This window comes from Zea mays, chromosome 9 (assembly GCF_902167145.1).
Source record: "Zea mays cultivar B73 chromosome 9, Zm-B73-REFERENCE-NAM-5.0, whole genome shotgun sequence".
Classification (NCBI taxonomy): Eukaryota; Viridiplantae; Streptophyta; class Magnoliopsida; order Poales; family Poaceae; genus Zea; species Zea mays.
Genome location: NC_050104.1, coordinates 137,050,811 through 137,070,589, shown reverse-complemented (window position 1 = coordinate 137,070,589; position 19,779 = coordinate 137,050,811). Strand labels below are relative to the sequence as shown.

Genomic DNA, 19,779 nt, shown 5'->3' with positions numbered 1-19,779 from the left:
AACCGTCGCCGCCGCTAAAATCTAATCCCTGGCGGCCTGGGGGTGTTTTTATAGCAGCCCGAACCTAGTTCGGCTGAACCGGATGGTACCGTTGAGCTAGAGTTTCATCTAGTTATTGAAAGCCCAGGGCTCGTAATATACAATATATATATTGCTAGGGTTTGGACAAAACGAAATTCGAGTCAAATTCGGATTTTACATTTATTAATTCTAGAAAATACATAAATTTGTTTTTAAATCTCAAAATATTGTAGAAGCTTCCAAAAATTCTAGGAAAATTCCTAGGAATGTTTTGGCATCCAATGAACTAAAAAACATATTTAGAGCTTTTGAAAATATTTTTAAATATCTCAAATAAATAGATTTTGGCTTCCAAAAAATAGAAAAATATGAAAATTTACCGAAAACTTTTACAAGGTATATTAATATGTTTTAAATATCTTTTGCACTTAGAAACACTATGCAACTGCATGAATGCAACAACCAAAGCATCTCTAGTGCTCACTTCACTATGCTTACATCAACATATAACAAAATAACTCTCCATTATTTTAGAAAAGAGGAAAGAAAAGAAAGAAAAAGAGAGAGCAACACCTGAATTTTGAGTATAAAGCAAAAAAATTATACCATAAAATTGAGGGTGTTACAACAAATATAATAGGTTTTTGTCAGAAATACATGTACAAATAAAAATATGTACTCTATCAAGAATGTGGTCGTTGTCAGTGTTAGATTTAAGCGAATTGACTAAACTGACCTCGAGCAATCCTCTCCTATTTTTTTTTAAAAAAAATGGGACGCTTGTTAGGGTGGTATATATTGCAGCTGGACACAACTGAACAAGGCCTGCGTGCCACTGCTTCAGAGGATTATTGGCACCATGCAGCAGGCAAGCACGATGCGATAATGGCAAACAGATAATGAAACAAAATCACCACTGCTTGATGTTTCGTTATTTGTTTGCAAACATCAAGCTGCGAGATGCTAAAACAACTTGATGTTTTTATCTTTTAGGACTGTAGAACTTGGACGCGGTAGTTCTGGGCTTCTGGCCGTCGTTCACAAACATCAATCACATATGGTAGGTACACGGTACATAGAGAAAGCAATAAGGTACGGTTTGTTTCACTTCATTTAAAGAATTGAAATCTAACTAATAGAGTAGGTTATTTTTTTTAGAATGTGGCATGCACAACTTTCCAAAGCTTTATATAAGCATATCTCAAATTCATTGAGTAAAAGGCGGAAATTGATTCTATACATTTAAATGCTACTTTTCTAATGTACAACTTATAGCACACTCTTTTACTTGCTTCTGTATAACATAAGTGTAGCGTATAACTATATCTCTCATATGATTTAAGATAATATACAAATATATTACGTATACAAATATATTAATTTAATTAGTTTGTGTCTAAACTATGATTATTAGAATGGAATTCAATTCCAACGAAACAAATGAGTCCTAAGAGAATTCTGAAGACCATGAATGTATGTAACAACATCACATAGCTACAGATTACAAGGCCTCTTCACTTTGCCTCTCAGTGACTAAACACTACAGTTCAGACACAAGCACAACTAGTACCATTATTCAGATGGCATGGTCAAAGAAAATAGAACACATTACTGCACTAGACAAACATCGATCGCATATGATAGGTACAAGGTACGTAGAGAAAGCAATCAGAGAACTTTGATAACATTCAGGTGTTCAAGTCTCATCATTTTGCTTCCAAACAGAACTCAGAGCGTGACTAATAAATAGATTAACTGAGAGCAGCAAACGTAACTGATCGAACAGTACATTAAAGAAAACAGCAGCAAGATGATGTTGTGGGTAGAGGATGCAACCCTGGGGAAAATCGTTGGCTTTCAGAGAGGTATATAGAGTCCCTACCTGGTTCATTAATCTTGCACCCATAGATACCCTTTTCTCGCAATTTTCCGTGTCGAACCTCAATAGAGCAGGGGCTAGTGGTGCAACTTAACCAAAATTGAAGTCACTGATTCAACAAAAGGCGTGTAGTGCACTCATGTCTAGGCATATCACGTGAAAGGCTACACTTCCTGATTTCCAAAAGGTACAAGCAACTCCGATCCAGTTTGTCCAAAGCGAAGCAAAATCACCCAAGCAACGGTCGTTGGATACTCTTATTTTTAGTCACACCAATATTAATTTCGTTTAAACCCAGTAATTTGATAATAATGTGTATTAGAGTAGTGTAAATTAATTCATTTGTAGTTGATAGATTTTTATGGAAGCTTCTCCAAGAACCCTAGCCACTAGATCTAAAACAAAAATATATTGTACCGATTTAGATTCAGTGAAACTCTGCGCTAGAGCAGCGACGTCTAGGAAAGTGAGCTTGCTGCCGATGAGGCAGTGGCAGAGTGAAGGTGGTGAATTTCCTGTCGTTGACAGCTCCCTTTCGATCGGTCTAGGGTTTCACAATGGGGAACCGTAGACGACAGCGAACCTCGTGACTGGAGCCGTTGATCCCCACCTCTTTATAGGGCTGCACAACAAGGGCCCACCAATCTCATCTTGGGCTAGACATCCCCGATCAGGGCACGAGGTCAAGGGCCTAGTTAACCTTTGGGCCAACTAGTTGAGATCAATTCTAACATTCCCCTTTCTCATCTTATAATTTCAACTTTATACCTTTTAATTCTTTCTGTATTCTATTACAGATTAGTGCATAGAGCATATTCATCGTCAAATCGTCGATAGATTTAATAGCTACAATACATATCTCTATTCTAAAATAGATCTTTTAACTTTGGGATCTTTATTTTCCGAAAAACATAGGCTATACCATAAAACCCATGTCGACCGTGTGTTTGAAAGCCCTGGGTGGTAAGCCTTTGGTAAGCGGATCCGCAAGCACTTACTTATTACTTATATGTTCAATACTTATAATATAACTAGAACATCTAGCGCATGCCCAATCATATACATTTTGGGAAGCATGTTCGAGATGTTTGGGCTACTGCCAAGGGACAAGGATGATCATGTTGTCATTCCCCTTTGGTCCTATCAACAACATTTTCGTACACCCTTCACAACTTGGCACCATAGTCTCAAACATAAGGACTGCATAAGACATAGTCTCATTGAAAGTAACCTTATAGGTCTTCATGATACGATTAGTCTTAAGTTTAAGTATATGATAAGATCGAGAATATGATGCATAATCAAGAAAAAATTATATCAGAAAACAGTGACTCAATTTTGTCTAGATTCCCCCATTTGAGCACAAAGGACTTTTAGATGGAAACTCGAAAGTGGCTTACCTTAGGCGCACATCCAAATCACAAACTCAAAAAGGTTTTGTTAAAACTTAGAGGAAAATGTGATTAGAGTCATAGAAAGATGTGTTGATTGCTTTTGCCAATACTTCCTAGGAGTCATGTGCTCATCGAACATCGTCTGACTGACACGTGGTCTGGTGGGCCTAATCACTCGAGAAAGAGGGAAAACAGGTGCTCAACAAAACAGTAAGCAAGGGACTGTAGCGTCTTATTAAGCGTGTCCCATCCAAGTATAGTACGTGGGAACTTATAAGTAATCAAGCAGGTGAGTGTGCCCCCTAAGTACTGTTATGCCCCGAGTTTACCTGCTATAGCTCCAGAATATTCCCCCTCATAGGATCATTACAGCGATGTTAAGTACAATCTGATTAAACGTACTACGGGTCCTACCCCGAGGAGGGGCTTACAAAGAGGCCCAAGTGACAGCGGAACGTAGCCTGGGCCCACTGTTGGGCGATGTGGCCTTCGCTCGTGCGTGGCACCCTTTGCCCTGTGAAGCCGAGCCTTCGACCTTGCCAGGGTTGTCCTTGTTCAGAACTATCCGAGTCGATGGGAGCGTCTTCGCGAGGCTACAGCGAGCCCCTTTTCAAACAGTGTGGCGCTTCGCTCCGACGCCTCCGGTAGTACCAAAGACCTCGGTTCTGATACCGATCAAGGTATCCTTTGCTTCCTGTACCAGCGACAAAACCTGTTTAATTGATGTTAAAGAAGTCTGACCGAGGGGCGGTCGGTCTTCGCTCCAACACTTGCCATATCAATATAGGTCCAATTCTTGTGTTCTATAACACCATTTTGTTGAATCACATAGGTAGAAGAAAATTGGTGTTCCAGTCCAAGAGAAATGCAATAATGAGTATTGTTAATTTGATAACCTTGTAACTGTGAATTGTCTCGTACCATGTATTGGAAACTCATTTTGCAACTTAAGAATTAAATCCCAACAAGAGTAAGAACATCATCCTTGCCCGCAGAGGAGCTAGAGCCCGACGAGCCTAGACACGTGCCCGAGCTCCGCAACGTGACATCATTATCTAGAAAGATAAAACTGACCTCATTACCTAGAAAGGTAAAACTCTGTTGTATGCACTAATTATAGTGTGTGAGACACCGAAACAAGAAAATCTTTCCCAGAAAGCGTAAAAATTGGTTTAAAAAAGCAAAATAATATTATTTTTATTAGGGAGACCTGGCCCATCCGTCTTCGTTAAAGTCACAAGTCGCGCAACATTTTTTTGCACAAAATTTGCATGCTACGTAAGGAATCAAACCCATTACCCCACCCTCGCATAAAGCCTCATCTACTACTGTGCCTATGACGGGACTTGTGCTTAAGCTATAGTTTTGATGGCCACATATTATAATTAACTGAGTGTAAATTTACTATTGGAGGCCATAAATTAACTCAAACAAAAATGTTGTCAACTTCAAAGTTGAATAACTTTTGAAGTTCTACGCCTTTTATTTCGATACTTTTTCTATCCTAGGTCGTTTACAAAATTTGCATTTTGAATTTGACAAATTCGGATGCAATTTTTGAGAGCAGAGACGAGTTCAAATAAAAAAAAGTTGTCAACTACAAAGTTTCATAACTTTTTGAGATCTATAACTTTTATTTTGGTTGTTTTATTATCCGAGGTCATTTGAAAAACTAAAAAATTAAAGATAAAAATGATTTCTAGTAATGATTCCTTAAGAAACCGCCACTATGTATTTCTAGTGACAATTTTCTTAACGAACCGTCTATAGAAATATGATTTCTAGTGGCGATTTTATTAAGAAACCACCACTACAAATAGCGGTGGTGATTGATAACTGCAACTGTCTGTCCTACCGTAGTTTTTGAGCTCTTTTATACTAGTGTCACTGAGTGAGTCGAGTTTCTAGGCCTCTATTATTGGTATTTAGATCACGATAAAATCCATCTATGCCTTTTTTTATCAATCTCATAATTTCTATCAAATTAATCAAGCTGAGACCAATGTCATGGCTGTGGCGGGTATGGCTTAGATTTGGGTGAGCTGATCACTGAGGTAAGAAACCAAACATTCCCGAATCTCTAGTCGTTCCGGAACCTTTCATGCGCGACCCTACGGGGCGAGAGCAGACAAGTCAGCAGCAGCTAGTGGCTCCGGTTTAATTAAAATGACGCTGGTGGTCTCCGTCTCCCCTGTTCCAATCATCCATGTGTATGCACGCCGATTGCCGAAGACCAGTCAGTCTCCAGTCGTCGGACCGGACCCCGCGAGGCCGCGCAATGGACGGTCGTCGGAGAAACTGCCCAGGCATTTCCTGATCGTGAGACTCGGCCGGTGACCCTCGTCCATGCGTGTGCGTGATCTCACGCTACCCGTGTCATCGCGATGACGGCTCCGTGCCTGCACCGATCGATCCGGTAGATCCTTAGCTTTCCCCCTCCGGGTATCCATCGGCGACGGCCAGCCAGAGACCAGCCCACCGGCTCCCATGGTTTACTGCCTGCCTTCCATGCAGCTTCCTCCGCTCACTCTTTTAATTTCAGCCTGCCTTTCCACACCGCCTTTTCCTCCCTCTCAATCCCAGATAAACCATGGGGGTAAATTAAGAATGACTCACAATTAGCATTTCCTCGCATCTCTCTCTCTCTCTCTCTCTCTCTCTCTCTCTCTCTCTCTCTCTCTCTCTCTCTCTCTCTCTCTCTCTCTCTCTCTCTCTCTCTCTCTCTCTCTCTCTCTCTCTCTCTCTCTCTCTCTCTCTCTCTCTCTCTCTCTCTCTCTCTCTCTCTCTCTCTCTCTCTCTCTCTCTCTCTCTCTCTCTCTCTCTCTCTCTCTCTCTCTCTCTCTCTCTCTCTCTCTCTCTCTCTCTCTCTCTCTCTCTCTCTCTCTCTCTCTCTCTCTCTCTCTCTCTCTCTCTCTCTCTCTCTCTCTCTCTCTCTCTCTCTCTCTCTCTCTCTCTCTCTCTCTCTCTCTCTCTCTCTCTCTCTCTCTCTCTCTCTCTCTCTCTCTCTCTCTCTCTCTCTCTCTCTCTCTCTCTCTCTCTCTCTCTCTCTCTCTCTCTCTCTCTCTCTCTCTCTCTCTCTCTCTCTCTCTCTCTCTCTCTCTCTCTCTCTCTCTCTCTCTCTCTCTCTCTCTCTCTCTCTCTCTCTCTCTCTCTCTCTCTCTCTCTCTCTCTCTCTCTCTCTCTCTCTCTCTCTCTCTCTCTCTCTCTCTCTCTCTCTCTCTCTCTCTCTCTCTCTCTCTCTCTCTCTCTCTCTCTCTCTCTCTCTCGCGTAGTCTCGTGTGCGGTTTGTATCTAGCTAGGTATAACAACAGCCCACCCAGTGTGGGTTTCTAGATCGACGGCTGGTCTAGCTAGCCAGGGACTAGGACCGATCCATGGCGTCGTTTGGCAGCGACGACCACGTGCCGGCGGCCATGGCGGTGAACGATCTGGTCGAGGCGCGCGACGGCGTGGCGAGGCTCAGGATCTTGCTGCTGCAGCTGGACGAGCAGCGCGCGGCGTGGGCGCAGCTGGAGATCGACGCCGTGCTGGCCAAGCTGTCCAGCGCGATATCGGCGTTGGATACAAGCGAAGTAGGCCGGAGCCGGGCCGCCGGACCGGACGGTGCGAGGCCACAGCGACAGCAGTCGGGGAGGTCGGGCGGGAACAAGAGGAAACAAGGTTCCAGCAGAAGGTGAGCATGCACAGTTCGCTTAATGAGCTGAGCAGCTTGTTCATGCATGCCGTGCACTGTTTCTGACTGGTTTCTCGTTCGCTCTGCCCATTCGTTCACCATATATATATTTCAGCAGATCACAGCGCCCCTCTGACAAGAAGATCACTGCTACGCTGGAAGACGGGCACGAGTGGCGGAAGTATGGGCAGAAAGAGATCCAAGACTCACCCTATCCAAGGTACACACATGCATACTTCTTCATGCTCAGTTTATATATGATACATAGTCATATACGTATATGTGTCGAGGATCGAACAGATCACGGACCCCCAACGTGTTTGCTCTTGCTTGCTTGCATGCATGCGCGCGGCGCATTGCAGGAGCTACTACAGGTGCACGCACAAGGCAGACCAGGGCTGCAACGCCAAGAGGCAGGTCCAGCGCTGCGAGACGGACGCGTCCACGTACGTCGTCACCTACTACGGCGAGCACACGTGCCGGGACCTCTCGTCGATCCCGCTCATCCACCAGGCCGCCGCCGCCCGCGCGGAGGAGCCCGACGACGACCGTGCCAACAACCTCATCAGCTTCGGCTCCAACTCCAACAACGCGGCCAGCAACGGCGCCTCTTCCTCGCAGCAGCAGTACCAGCTGGCGATGGGCAGGAGCGCCGCCGACCACCACCAGCAGCTGTCCACGTCGTGGTGCACCAGCGACGACGTGTTCAGCTCGTCGGCCGGCTCGTTCATGCAGGTGGCGGACGACCAGCTGATCGGCGCCGTCGTCGTGGGCTCGGCCGGGGTGGCGTCGTCGGCGCCGGACCGTGCAGCAGGCACACTTCTTGGTGGTGGCGTGGCAAGCGGCGGCGGAGGCGCAGCCGCCGCCGGCAGTTTCCCGCCTTCTCCCAACAGCCTCGACTTCGTGGTCGGATCGCTCGGGAGCATAGGCGGCGGTGAGGACGACGAGGACATGTTTAGACTGGATCCATAGCAAGGAATCGAGCTATGTCAGCCCTTGTTCGTTTGTACCGAATTGGTGAGTCGGAATGATTCCTATCTGGATTTTGTTTCTTTAATTTATATAAACTTTAATTAGCTGTAACGATTTTGAATGCAATCCGACATAAACAAACAAGGCCTCACTCGGCGTGGTGAACCATGGCTAGCTAGCCTGTAAAGCACAATAAGGCCCGGCACCGACGTGTACATGCACTTGAGCCATCTTAACAAGCAGATCCCTTCTTTTCTCTCTATAGCAGCCTAGCGGGGTGGGAGAAGAGAACATGCATGATGTGTCACGCAATCACGTACGGGTGGCGTCTTGAAGAGGAGACAATGTAAGCAAAAAGAAAAGAGAAAATATATCTATTATGTCTAGTCCCCCCCCCCCCCCCCTCATATAACACCCTCTTAATTAGATCCTTCTTCCAAATCTACATCACCAATTCACCATGACGGAACACTCTGTTGCTTTAGATATCTATTGTATAGGAGAAAAGGGTTGTAGCTTAATTAACCATATATAGCTATGCGAAGTTTTTTTAAAAGCCACTAAAGTTTATATATACAAGTATGTTTTTCGATGAACTTGCAGTTTTACACTGTTTGCGGTTGAGGCGATGAGCCCGTAAATTAAAGAATGCTGGGTGGCGATGAGCGAGGTTTCAGACGAAGAGGCTGAATGAACATGACAGTATGTTTTGACGCCGCCGTAGCAATATAATGGCCATCAGCATTGTGATGTGTTTAATTTCTTGCAAGAAAAAGGTACGGGTTATCTTTACTTTTAACTTACAATAATATGCTAAAATATGCCTCTATCTCAGAGGAAAACACGCAGGAATGGAGGTTCTTTTGACAATCTCAAATGGGAATATATTGTTAGATTATGTGGTGCCTAGGATTGATTCCTAAACCTCTAGAATACTAATCCATAACTGTAAAGGCTCAATGACGAATAGATCTAATCTACAAAGAGGTGTAGGGTTACATACCTTTATTGTTGTTCAGGGGCGGCAGCAATGACGGCGGCTCCGCCTCCCTGTGTGTTCCGGCGTCGTTGGTTAGCAGTGGATCGTCTCCTCCAGTGCCACATGCATGGGAAGGTCAGATCCCATTCCCGTTGGAGGAACTGGCGCCATATATTGCAGCTCTTCTAGTCACTCCGAATGCCTAGGGGGTGGAGACATGTGGAATGTTGATTAGGGTTTTATGGTCGAGCGTTAATGTTGGCTTAACCCGTCGCCCCCTCTAATCGTATTTATATGGTGTCGTGTGACCGGGATACAATCAACGGTTGGAATAACCTTCAATCAGGGGCGCGGTTAGATGGCTAGGATTAACACTACCCGGTTCTTGTTAACCGGCTCGTGCAGACGACACACCCTAACATACATCACTCTTTTTCACTGGTTCGGTTATATTGAAATTTTTTGTTCAATAGAAGGGCAGTATTTGAGGTGGCGTCTATATTGGCATGTGGACACATGCGCATCTAATCACCTTCTCATCGCCCTCTAACCAGCCTGCTCCTGTCCGTTTGGTGCTGCACTCCAGTCCTCTCGTACACTCGTGCCGCCGTTCGATCTGGCTGCAAGAGTACGTAGCTGCGGCGAGGAGCAGGCCTATTTTGCCCAAGCATACCGAGCAATATCTCCCCATCCACTGTGCATCGTTGGGCTGTCTAGCTAGGCTGCTGTTCGGGTGTTTTGGCCTTCTCATCTCAACAGCCACCGGTTGTTAAGTTCAACTTCAACCCAAAGAAGCAGCCGTAAAGCAGATGAAAAGATTTGTATGTTCTTGTTGCCAAATAATGGGCCGAATAATGATATGGACCAGATATCGATTCTTCATTCATAGAGTTCTCCTCCGGTGCTTTCGTCAATGAAAACATTCTAGGTGTATCCACGAACAATTCAACCAGGCCGGTTTTTTTTTTTTTTTACTTACCTGGCGGCTGGCGGCTAATGGACCAAACAATGCGGTGCGGCCAGACGAAAAAACAACATCAAGGACTGTAGTGAGAAGCTCCACTCGGTTCTCCTTCTCTCAGACGGCATGGAGCAACGCGGACGAGGCGCCAAGCCTAGCCGCCTGACGCTACATGGAAGAGGACGCGTTTCTACGACAGAAAAAATGACGGAAATCGACCTTTCCGTTTCCGTGACGGAAAGAACTATTTTCCGACGATATTTTTGTGGTTTCTGAAAGGGAATTAGGCTTACACCTAGTTCCTAAATAATTTTGGTGGTTGAATTGCCCAACACAAATAATTGGACTAACTAGTTTGCCCAAGTGTGTAGATTATACAGGTGTAAAAGGTTTATCCTCAGCTAATAAAAAGACCAAGTTTTGGATTCAATAAAGGAGCAAAGGGGCAACCGAAGGCACTCCTGGTCTGGAGCACCGGACTGTCCGGTGTGCCACCGGACAGTGAACAGTACCTGTCCGGTGCACCAGGGGACTAAGACTCAAACTCGCCACCTTCGGGAATTTCCAGAGCGACTCGGCTATAATTCACCGGACTGTCCGGTGTACACCGGACAGTGTCCGGTGCGCCAAGGGAGGTCGGCCTCAGGAACTCGCCAGCTTCGGAAAACGCCAACGGCTAGTCCGCTATAATTCACCGGACTGTCCGGTGTGCACCGGACTGTCCGGTGCGACTCCGAAGCAACGGTCATCTCCGCGCCAACGGCTCTCTGCCGCGCATTTAATGCGCGCTCTGCGCGCGCAGAAGTCAGAATCGCCCATGCTGGCACACCGGACATCAAACAGTACCTGTCCGGTGTGCACCGGACACCCAGGCGGGCCCACAAGTCAGAAGCTCCAACGGTCAGAATCCAACGGCAGTGATGACGTGGCAGGGGGCACCGGACTGTCCGGTGTGCACCGGACTGTCCGGTGCGCCATCGAACAGACAGCCTTCCAACGGCCACTTTTGGTGGTTGGGGCTATAAATACCCCAACCACCCCACCATTCATTGCATCCAAGTTTTCCACTTCCCAACTACTACAAGAGCTCTAGCATTCAATTCTAGACACACCCAAAGTGATCAAATCCTCTCCAATTCAACACAAAGCCCTAGTGACTAGTGAGAGTGATTTGCCGTGTTCTTTTGAGCTCTTGCGCTTGGATTGCTTTCTCTCTTTCATTCTTTCTTGTGTTCAATACTCACTTGTAACCAAGGCAAGAGACACCAATTGTGTGGTGGTCCTTGCGGGGAGGTTTTGCTCCCGGTTGATTTGAGAAGAGAAAGCTCACTCGATCGGAGGGACCGTTTGAGAGAGGGAAAGGGTTGAAAAAGACCCGGCCTTTGTGGCCTCCTCAACGGGGAGTAGGTTTGAGAGAACCGAACCTCGGTAAAACAAATCCTCGTGTCTCACTTCATTAGTTGCTTGCAATTTGTTTTCACGCCCTCTCTCGGACTCGATTATATTTCTAACGCTAACCCGGCTTGTAGTTGTGTTTATATTTGTAAATTTCAGTTTCGCCCTATTCACCCCCCCTCTAGGCGACTATCAATTGATATCAGAGCCCGGTGCTTCATTAGAGTCTAACCGCTCGAAGTGATGTCGGGAGATCACGCCAAGAAGGAGATGGAGACCGGCGAAAAGCCCACTACAAGCCATGGGAGCACTTCATCGGAAGAGTCCCACACCAAGAGGAAGGAGAAGAAGGACTCCTCCAAACGGAAGGAGAAAAAGGCCTCCTCTTCTCACCACCAAGAGAAGAAGGAAAAATCTTCTTCCCACAAGCCGCATCGGAAAGGCGACAAGCATAAGAGGATGAGGAAGGTGGTCTACTACGAGACCGACACTTCATCAACTTCTACCTCCGACTCCGATGCGCCTTCCGTCACTTCTAAGCGCCAAGAGCGCAAGAAGTATAGTAAGTTCCCCCTACGCTACCCTCGCATTTCCAAACATACACCTTTACTTTCCGTCCCATTAGGCAAACCACCAACTTTTGATGGTGAAGATTACGCTAGGTGGAGCGATTTAATGCGATTTCATCTAACCTCGCTCCACAAAAGCATATGGGATGTTGTTGAGTTTGGTGCGCAGGTACCATCCGTAGGGGATGAGAACTATGATGAGGATGAGGTGGCCCAAATCGAGCACTTCAACTCTCAAGCGACAACAATACTCCTCGCCTCTTTGAGTAGAGAGGAGTATAACAAAGTTCAAGGGTTGAAGAGCGCCAAGGAGGTTTGGGATGTGCTCAAAACCGCGCACGAGGGAGACGAGCTCACCAAAATCACCAAGCGGGAAACGATCGAGGGGGAGCTCGGTCGGTTCCGGCTTCGCAAAGGGGAGGAGCCACAACACATGTACAACCGGCTCAAAACCTTGGTGAACCAAGTGCGCAACCTCGGGAGCGTAAAGTGGGATGACCACGAAGTGGTTAAGGTTATTCTAAGATCTCTTATTTTCCTTAACCCTACTCAAGTTCAACTAATTCGTGGTAATCCTAGATATACTAAAATGACCCCCGAGGAAGTAATCGGGCATTTTGTAAGTTTTGAGTGCATGATCGAAGGCTCGAGGAAAATCAACGAGCTTGACGAACCCACCACATCCGAAGCTCAACCCGTCGCATTCAAGGCGACGGAAGAAAAGAAGGAGGAGTCCACACCAAGTAGACAACCAATCGACGCCTCCAAGCTTGACAATGAGGAGATGGCGCTCGTCATCAAGAGCTTCCGCCAAATCCTCAAGCAAAGGAGAGGGAAAGACTACAAGTCCCGCTCCAAGAAAGTTTGCTACAAGTGTGGTAAGCCCGGTCACTTTATTGCAAAATGTCCATTATCAAGTGACAGTGACAGGGATAACGACAAGAAGGGCAAGAGGAGAGAAAAGAAGAGGTACTACAAAAGAAAGGGCGGCGATGCCCATGTTTGTCGGGAATGGGATTCCGACGAAAGCTCAAGCGACTCCTCCAACGACGAGGACGCCGCCAACATCGCCGTCACCAAAGGACTTCTCTTCCCCAACGTCGGCCACAAGTGCCTCATGGCAAAGGACGGCAAAAGGAAGAAGGTAAAATCAAGATCCTCCACTAAATATGAAACCTCTAGTGATGAAAATGCTAGTGATGAGGAGGATAACTTGCGTACCCTTTTTGCCAATCTTAACATGGAACAAAAAGAAAAATTAAATGAATTAATTAGTGTTATTCATGAAAAGGATGACCTTTTGGATTCCCAAGAGGATTGTCTAATTAAAGAAAATAAGAAACATGTTAAGGTTAAAAATGCTTATGCTCTAGAAGTAGAAAAATGTGAAAAATTATCTAGTGAGCTAAGCACTTGCCGTGAGATGATTGACAACCTTAGACATGAAAATGCTAGTTTAAATGCTAAGGTTGAGTCACATGTTTGTAATGTTTCAATTCCCAATCCTAGAGATAATGATGATGATTTGCTTGCTAGGATTGAAGAATTGAACATTTCTCTTGCTAGCCTTAGATTAGAGAATGAAAATTTGATTGCTAAGGCTAAAGATTTTGATGTTTGCAATGCTACCATTTCCGACCTTAGAACTAAGAATGAAATGTTGCATGCTAAGGTTGTAGAACTTAAATCTTGCAAACCCTCTGCATCTAATGTTGAGCATGTTTCTATTTGCACTAGATGTAGAGATATTGATGTTAATGCTATTCATGATCATATGGCTTTAATTAAACAACAAAATGATCATATAGCAAAATTAGATGCTACAATTGCCGAGCACAACTTAGAAAATGAGAAATTTAAATTTGCTCGTAGCATGCTTTATAATGGGAGACGCCCTGGCATTAAGGATGGCATTGGCTTCCAAAGGGGAGACAATGTCAAAATTAATGCCCCTCCTAAGAACTTGTCTAACTTTGTTAAGGGCAAGGCTCCCATGCCTCAGGATAACGAGGGCTACATTTTGTACCCTGTCGGCTATCCTGAGAGCAAAATTAGGAGAATTCATTCTAGGAAGTCTCACTCTGGCCCTAATCATGCTTTTATGTATAAGGGTGAGACATCTAGCTCTAGGCAACCAACCCGTGCCAAGTTGCCTAGAAAGAAAACTCCTAATGCATCAAATGATCATGCCATTTCATTTAAAACTTTTGATGCTTCTTATGTGCTTACTAACAAATCTAGCAAGGTAGTTGCCAAGTTTGTTGGGGGCAAACACAAGGGTTCCAAGACTTGTGTTTGGGTACCCAAAGTTCTTGTATCTAATGCCAAAGGACCCAAAACAGTTTGGGTACCTAAAGTCAAGAACTAAATTTGTTTTGTAGGTTTATGCATCCGGGGGCTCAAGTTGGATACTCGACAGCGGGTGCACAAACCACATGACCGGGGAGAAAAGGATGTTCTCCTCATATGAGAAAAACCAAGATCCCCAACGAGCTATCACATTCGGGATGGAAATCAAGGTTTGGTCAAAGGTCTTGGTAAAATTGCTATATCTCCTGACCATTCTATTTCCAATGTTTTTCTTGTAGACTCTTTAGATTACAATTTGCTTTCCGTTTCTCAATTATGTCAAATGGGCTACAACTGTCTCTTTACTGATATAGGTGTCACTGTCTTTAGAAGGAGTGATGATTCAATAGCATTTAAAGGTGTGTTGGAGGGTCAGCTATACTTAGTAGATTTTGATAGAGCTGAACTCGACACATGCTTAATTGCTAAGACTAACATGGGTTGGCTCTGGCACCGTCGACTAGCCCATGTTGGGATGAAGAATCTTCATAAGCTTCTAAAGGGAGAGCACATTTTAGGATTAACAAATGTTCATTTTGAGAAAGACAGGATTTGTAGCGCATGCCAGGCAGGGAAGCAAGTTGGAGTCCATCATCCACACAAGAACATCATGACGACCGACAGGCCGCTTGAGCTACTCCACATGGATCTATTCGGCCCGATTGCTTACATAAGCATCGGCGGGAGTAAGTATTGTCTTGTAATAGTGGATGATTATTCTCGCTTCACTTGGGTATTCTTTTTGCAGGAAAAATCTCAAACCCAAGAGACCTTAAAGGGATTCTTGAGACGGGCTCAAAATGAGTTCGGCTTAAGGATCAAGAAAATTAGAAGCGACAACGGGACGGAGTTCAAGAACTCACAAATTGAAGGCTTCCTTGAGGAGGAGGGCATCAAGCATGAGTTCTCTTCTCCCTACACTCCACAACAAAATGGTGTAGTGGAGAGGAAGAATCGAACTCTATTGGACATGGCAAGGACCATGCTTGATGAGTACAAGACTTCGGATCGGTTTTGGGCGGAGGCAATCAACACCGCCTGCTACACCATCAACCGGTTGTATCTTCACCGAATCCTCAAGAAGACATCATATGAACTCCTAACCGGTAAAAAGCCCAACATTTCATATTTTAGAGTCTTTGGTAGCAAATGCTTTATTCTTGTTAAAAGAGGTAGAAAATCTAAATTTGCTCCTAAGACTGTAGAAGGCTTTTTACTTGGTTATGACTCAAACACAAGGGCATATAGGGTCTTTAACAAGTCCACTGGACTAGTTGAAGTCTCATGTGACGTTGTGTTTGATGAAACTAACGGCTCTCAAGTAGAGCATGTTGATCTTGATGAAATAGGTGAAGAAGAGGCTCCATGCATCGCGCTAAGGAACATGTCCATTGGGGATGTGTGTCCTAAGGAATCCAAAGAGCCTCCAAATGCACAAGATCAACCATCCTCCTCAATGCAAGCATCTCCACCAACTCAAAATGAGGATGAGGCTCACGTTGATGAAGGGCAAAATCAAGAAGATGAGCCACCTCAAGATAATGGCAATGATCAAGGGGGAGATGCAAATGATCAAGAAATGGAGGATGAGGAAGAACCAAGGCCGCCACACCCAAGAGTCCACCAAGCAATCCAACGAGATCACCCCGTCGACACCATCCTCGGCGACATTCATAAGGGGGTAACTACTCGATCTCGGGTTGCTCATTTTTGTGAACATTACTCTTTTGTTTCCTCTATTGAGCCACACAGGGTAGAGGAAGCTCTGCAAGATTCGGATTGGGTGGTGGCGATGCAAGAGGAGCTCAACAACTTCACTAGAAATGAGGTATGGCATTTAGTTCCACGTCCTAACCAAAATGTTGTAGGAACCAAATGGGTCTTCCGCAACAAGCAAGATGAGCATGGTGTGGTGACAAGAAACAAAGCTCGACTCGTGGCCAAAGGATATTCACAAGTCGAAGGTTTGGATTTCGGTGAAACCTATGCACCCGTAGCTAGGCTTGAGTCAATTCGCATATTATTGGCCTATGCTACTTACCATGGCTTTAAGCTTTATCAAATGGACGTGAAAAGTGCCTTCCTCAATGGACCAATCAAGGAAGAGGTCTATGTTGAGCAACCTCCCGGCTTTGAAGACAGTGAGTATCCTAACCATGTTTATAGGCTCTCTAAGGCGCTTTATGGGCTCAAGCAAGCCCCAAGAGCATGGTATGAATGCCTAAGAGATTTCCTTATTGCAAATGGCTTCAAAGTCGGAAAAGCCGATCCTACTCTATTCACTAAAACTCTTGACAATGATTTGTTTGTATGCCAAATTTATGTTGATGATATCATATTTGGGTCTACTAACGAATCTACTTGTGAGGAATTGAAAGGGAAATGTGCCTTTGGGCCATTTCTAAGTATTTTGGTGATTGAGTGCAAACACAAGTGCTTAAACGTGAAAATATGCCCAAGGATGAACAAAGTGCAAATCACAAGTTAAGGTATGTTTCTAAGCCTTAGTACATTGGTTTGTGTACTAATATATTTGTCTAAGTGTTAGAAACAGATAGAAGAAGAGAAGAGAAGACTTGGCTGTGTACAGCCAAGGGGCTGTTTCGGTCTGGGGCACCGGACTGTCCGGTGGTGCACCGGACAGTGTCCGGTGCGCCAGGCTCCCTCGGCCGAAGAGCCCGCTCTCGGGAATTTGCTGACGGCGTACGGCTAAAATTCACCGGACTGTCCGGTGTGCACCGGACTGTCCGGTGAGCCAACGGTCGGTCAGGGCCAACGGTCGGCCGCGCGATCAGCGCGCGACACGTGGGCTGGCCAACGGTCGGAAGGAGGCACCGGACTGTCCGGTGTGCACCGGACTGTCCGGTGCGCCAGATCTGCAACTGTTGACAACGGTCGGCTGCGCTGTTTATGGAAATAAATCGGGCACCGGACAGTGTCTGGTGTGCACCGGACTGTCCGGTGCGCCCGACGACAGAAGGCAAAGATGGCCTTCCAGATTTGGTCTCAACGGCTCCTAGCTGCCTTGGGGCTATAAAAGGGACCCCTAGGCGCATGGAGGAGAATAACCAAGCATTCCTTGAGCACTCTTGATCACTCACACATCAATCTCGCGCACTTGTTCGACATTCTAGTGATTTGAGCTCCGTTCTAGTGTGCTAGTCTTTTGAGCTCAAGTCTGGGTCTTGTGTGTGCGTATTCGCTGTGATCTTTGTGTCGTGTGTGAGTTGCTAATCCCTCCCTTGCTCTGTGATTCTCTGTGAACATCGTTTGTAAGGGCGAGAGGCTCCAAGTTGTGGAGATTCCTCGCAAACGGGATTGAGAAAAGAAAAGCAAGAACACCGTGGTATTCAAGTTGATCATTGGATCACTTGAGAGGAGTTGAGTGCAACTCTCGTCCGTTGGGACGCCACAACATGGAGTAGGCAAGTTTTGTACTTGGCCGAACCACGGGATAACCACTGTGTCATCTCTGTGATTGGATTCTTGTGGTTATTGTGTTTTGACTCCTCTCTAGCCACTTGGCCATAATTGTGCTAACACTTAACAAGTTTTTGTGGCTTAAGTTTTGAAGTTTTACAGGATCACCTATTCACCCCCCCCCCTCTAGGTGCTCTCAATTGGTATCAGAGCCGTTCTCTTCAAGAAAGGGACTAACCGCCCGAAGAGATGGATCCTAAGGGGAAGGGAATTGTGATCAACGACAAGGAGAAGGAGTCCTTCGTCAACGAGCCAAGGGATGACAAGTCCAATGACTCGGGCTCGGGCCACAAGCGAAAAGATGGGAAGAAGAAGAAGACAAGACGCATCAAGGAGATCGTCTACTACGACAGCGATGAGTCCTCTTCTTCCCAAAAGGACGACGACCACGACAAACAAAAGATGGTTAACTCAAACTTTTCTTTTGATTATTCGCGCATTCCATATAGCTCAAATGCTCATTTGCTCCCCATTCCACTTGGCAAGCCTCCTCACTTTGATGGAGAGGACTACGGATTTTGGAGTCACAAAATGCGTACTCACCTATTTTCTCTCCATCCAAGCATTTGGGAGATTGTGGAAAGTGGAATGAAATTTGATAGCTCGGATAGCCCTTCATTCATTAATGAGCAAATCCATAAGAATGCACAAGCTACCACTGTTCTTCTAGCTTCACTGTGCAGGGATGAATATAACAAAGTGAGCGGCTTGGATAACGCCAAGCAGATCTGGGACACCCTCAAGATCTCTCATGAAGGGAATGACGTTACCTTGCTCACCAAAACGGAGTTGGTGGAAGGCGAGCTTGGACGGTTCGCGATGATAAGAGGCGAGGAGCCAACTCAGACATACAACCGGCTCAAGACCCTTATCAACAAAATAAGGAGCTACGGAAGCACGCGATGGACGGACCACGACGTCGTCCGACTAATGCTCAGGTCCTTTACCGTTCTTGATCCTCATTTGGTGAATAATATTCGTGAGAATCCCAGGTACACCAAAATGTCGCCCGAAGAAGTCCTAGGAAAATTCGTCAGCGGGCGAATGATGATCAAGGAGGCAAGGTATGTGGACGACGCCTTGAATGGACCGATCAACGAGCCGCAACCTTTTGCTCTCAAAGCCACAAGGAACAAGGAGGCGCTACCCAGCAAGGTGGCGCAAATTGAGGCGGCCGGTCTTAATGATGAAGAAATGGCCCTCATTATCAAGAGATTCAAGACGGTGCTAAAGGGTCACAATGGACAGCCGAGCAAGACTAAGACCAAGGGGAAGCGATCATGCTTCAAATGCGGTAAGCTTGGTCATTTTATTGCTAACTGTCCTGATAATGAAAGTGACCAGGAAAAGGGAAACAAGAGGGAAAAGAAGAAGCATTACAAGAAGGCAAAGGGCGAGGCGCATCTAGGCAAGGAGTGGGACTCGGATTGCTCCTCTTCCGACTCCGACAATGAAGGACTCGCCGCCACCGCCTTCAACAAATCAACCCTCTTCCCCAACGAGCGTCACACATGCCTCATGGCTAAGGAGAAGAAAGTAAGTACTCGAAACTCTACTTATGCTTCTTCTAGTGATGATAATTCTAGTGACGATGATGAAATAGACTATTCTAGTTTATTTAAAGGTCTAGATAGAATTACGATTGGCAAAATTAATGAATTAATTGATGCATTGAATGAGAAGGATAAACTCTTAGAGAAACAAGAGGATTTATTGTATGAAGAGCATGATAAATTTTTAGAAGCTCAAAAATCTCATGCTCTAGAAGTTAAAAGAAATGAAATGCTTACTTGTGAATTATCTTCATGCCATGAGACAATTTCAAAATTAAAGAGCATTAACGATGAGTTGAATGCTAAGATAGAAATAGCTAGTAAATCAACAACTTGTGTAGAAAATGTTGTTATTTGCAATAGATGTAAAGACTTTGATATTGATGCTTGTAGTGAACACGTAGCTTCTATTGCAAAGTTAAATAATGAAGTGGCTAGTCTTAATACCCAACTTAAGACTAGCAAAAGTGAATTTGATAAGTTAAAATTTGCAAGGGATGCTTACACAATAGGAAGACATCCCTCAACTAAGGATGGGCTTGGCTTCAAGAGGG

At 45.4% G+C, this 19,779-nt stretch overlaps 1 protein-coding gene and 1 pseudogene across 4 annotated transcripts; one reads left to right on the top strand and one right to left on the bottom strand.

Annotated features, from left to right (window-relative positions):
- Positions 1–1,456: 1,456 nt before the first annotated feature.
- On the bottom strand, positions 1,457–1,545 carry LOC111590178 (uncharacterized; annotated as a pseudogene).
- Positions 1,546–6,518: 4,973 nt separating this feature from the next.
- On the top strand, positions 6,519–10,157 carry LOC109942268 (WRKY DNA-binding transcription factor 70). 4 transcript variants are annotated; one of them, XR_002264989.3, is made up of 5 exons: positions 6,519–6,967; positions 7,083–7,187; positions 7,330–7,984; positions 8,208–8,285; positions 8,543–10,157. XR_002264989.3 is itself a non-coding variant. In XM_035962691.1 (3 exons), exons 1-3 carry the CDS (start codon positions 6,669–6,671, stop codon positions 7,937–7,939), a joined length of 1,014 nt encoding a protein of 337 aa, XP_035818584.1. In that variant the 5' UTR covers positions 6,519–6,668; the 3' UTR covers positions 7,940–8,191. The 4 variants fall into 4 exon arrangements, 1 of the variants encoding a protein (XP_035818584.1); XR_002264988.3 differs by having other exon boundaries at positions 8,205–8,285; positions 8,543–10,156; XR_002264990.3 differs by having other exon boundaries at positions 6,530–6,967; positions 7,086–7,187; positions 8,205–8,285; positions 8,543–10,155.
- The last annotated feature ends 9,622 nt before the right edge of the window (positions 10,158–19,779 follow it).

Coding starts and splice junctions, on each gene's coding strand:
- LOC109942268 (XM_035962691.1), top strand. CDS start 6,669: ATGGCGTCGTTTGGCAGCGACGACCACGTGCCGGCGGCCATGGCGGTG. Junction 6,968..7,082: donor AAACAAGGTTCCAGCAGAAG/GTGAGCATGCAC, acceptor TATATATTTCAG/CAGATCACAGCGCCCCTCTG. Junction 7,188..7,329: donor CAAGACTCACCCTATCCAAG/GTACACACATGC, acceptor GGCGCATTGCAG/GAGCTACTACAGGTGCACGC.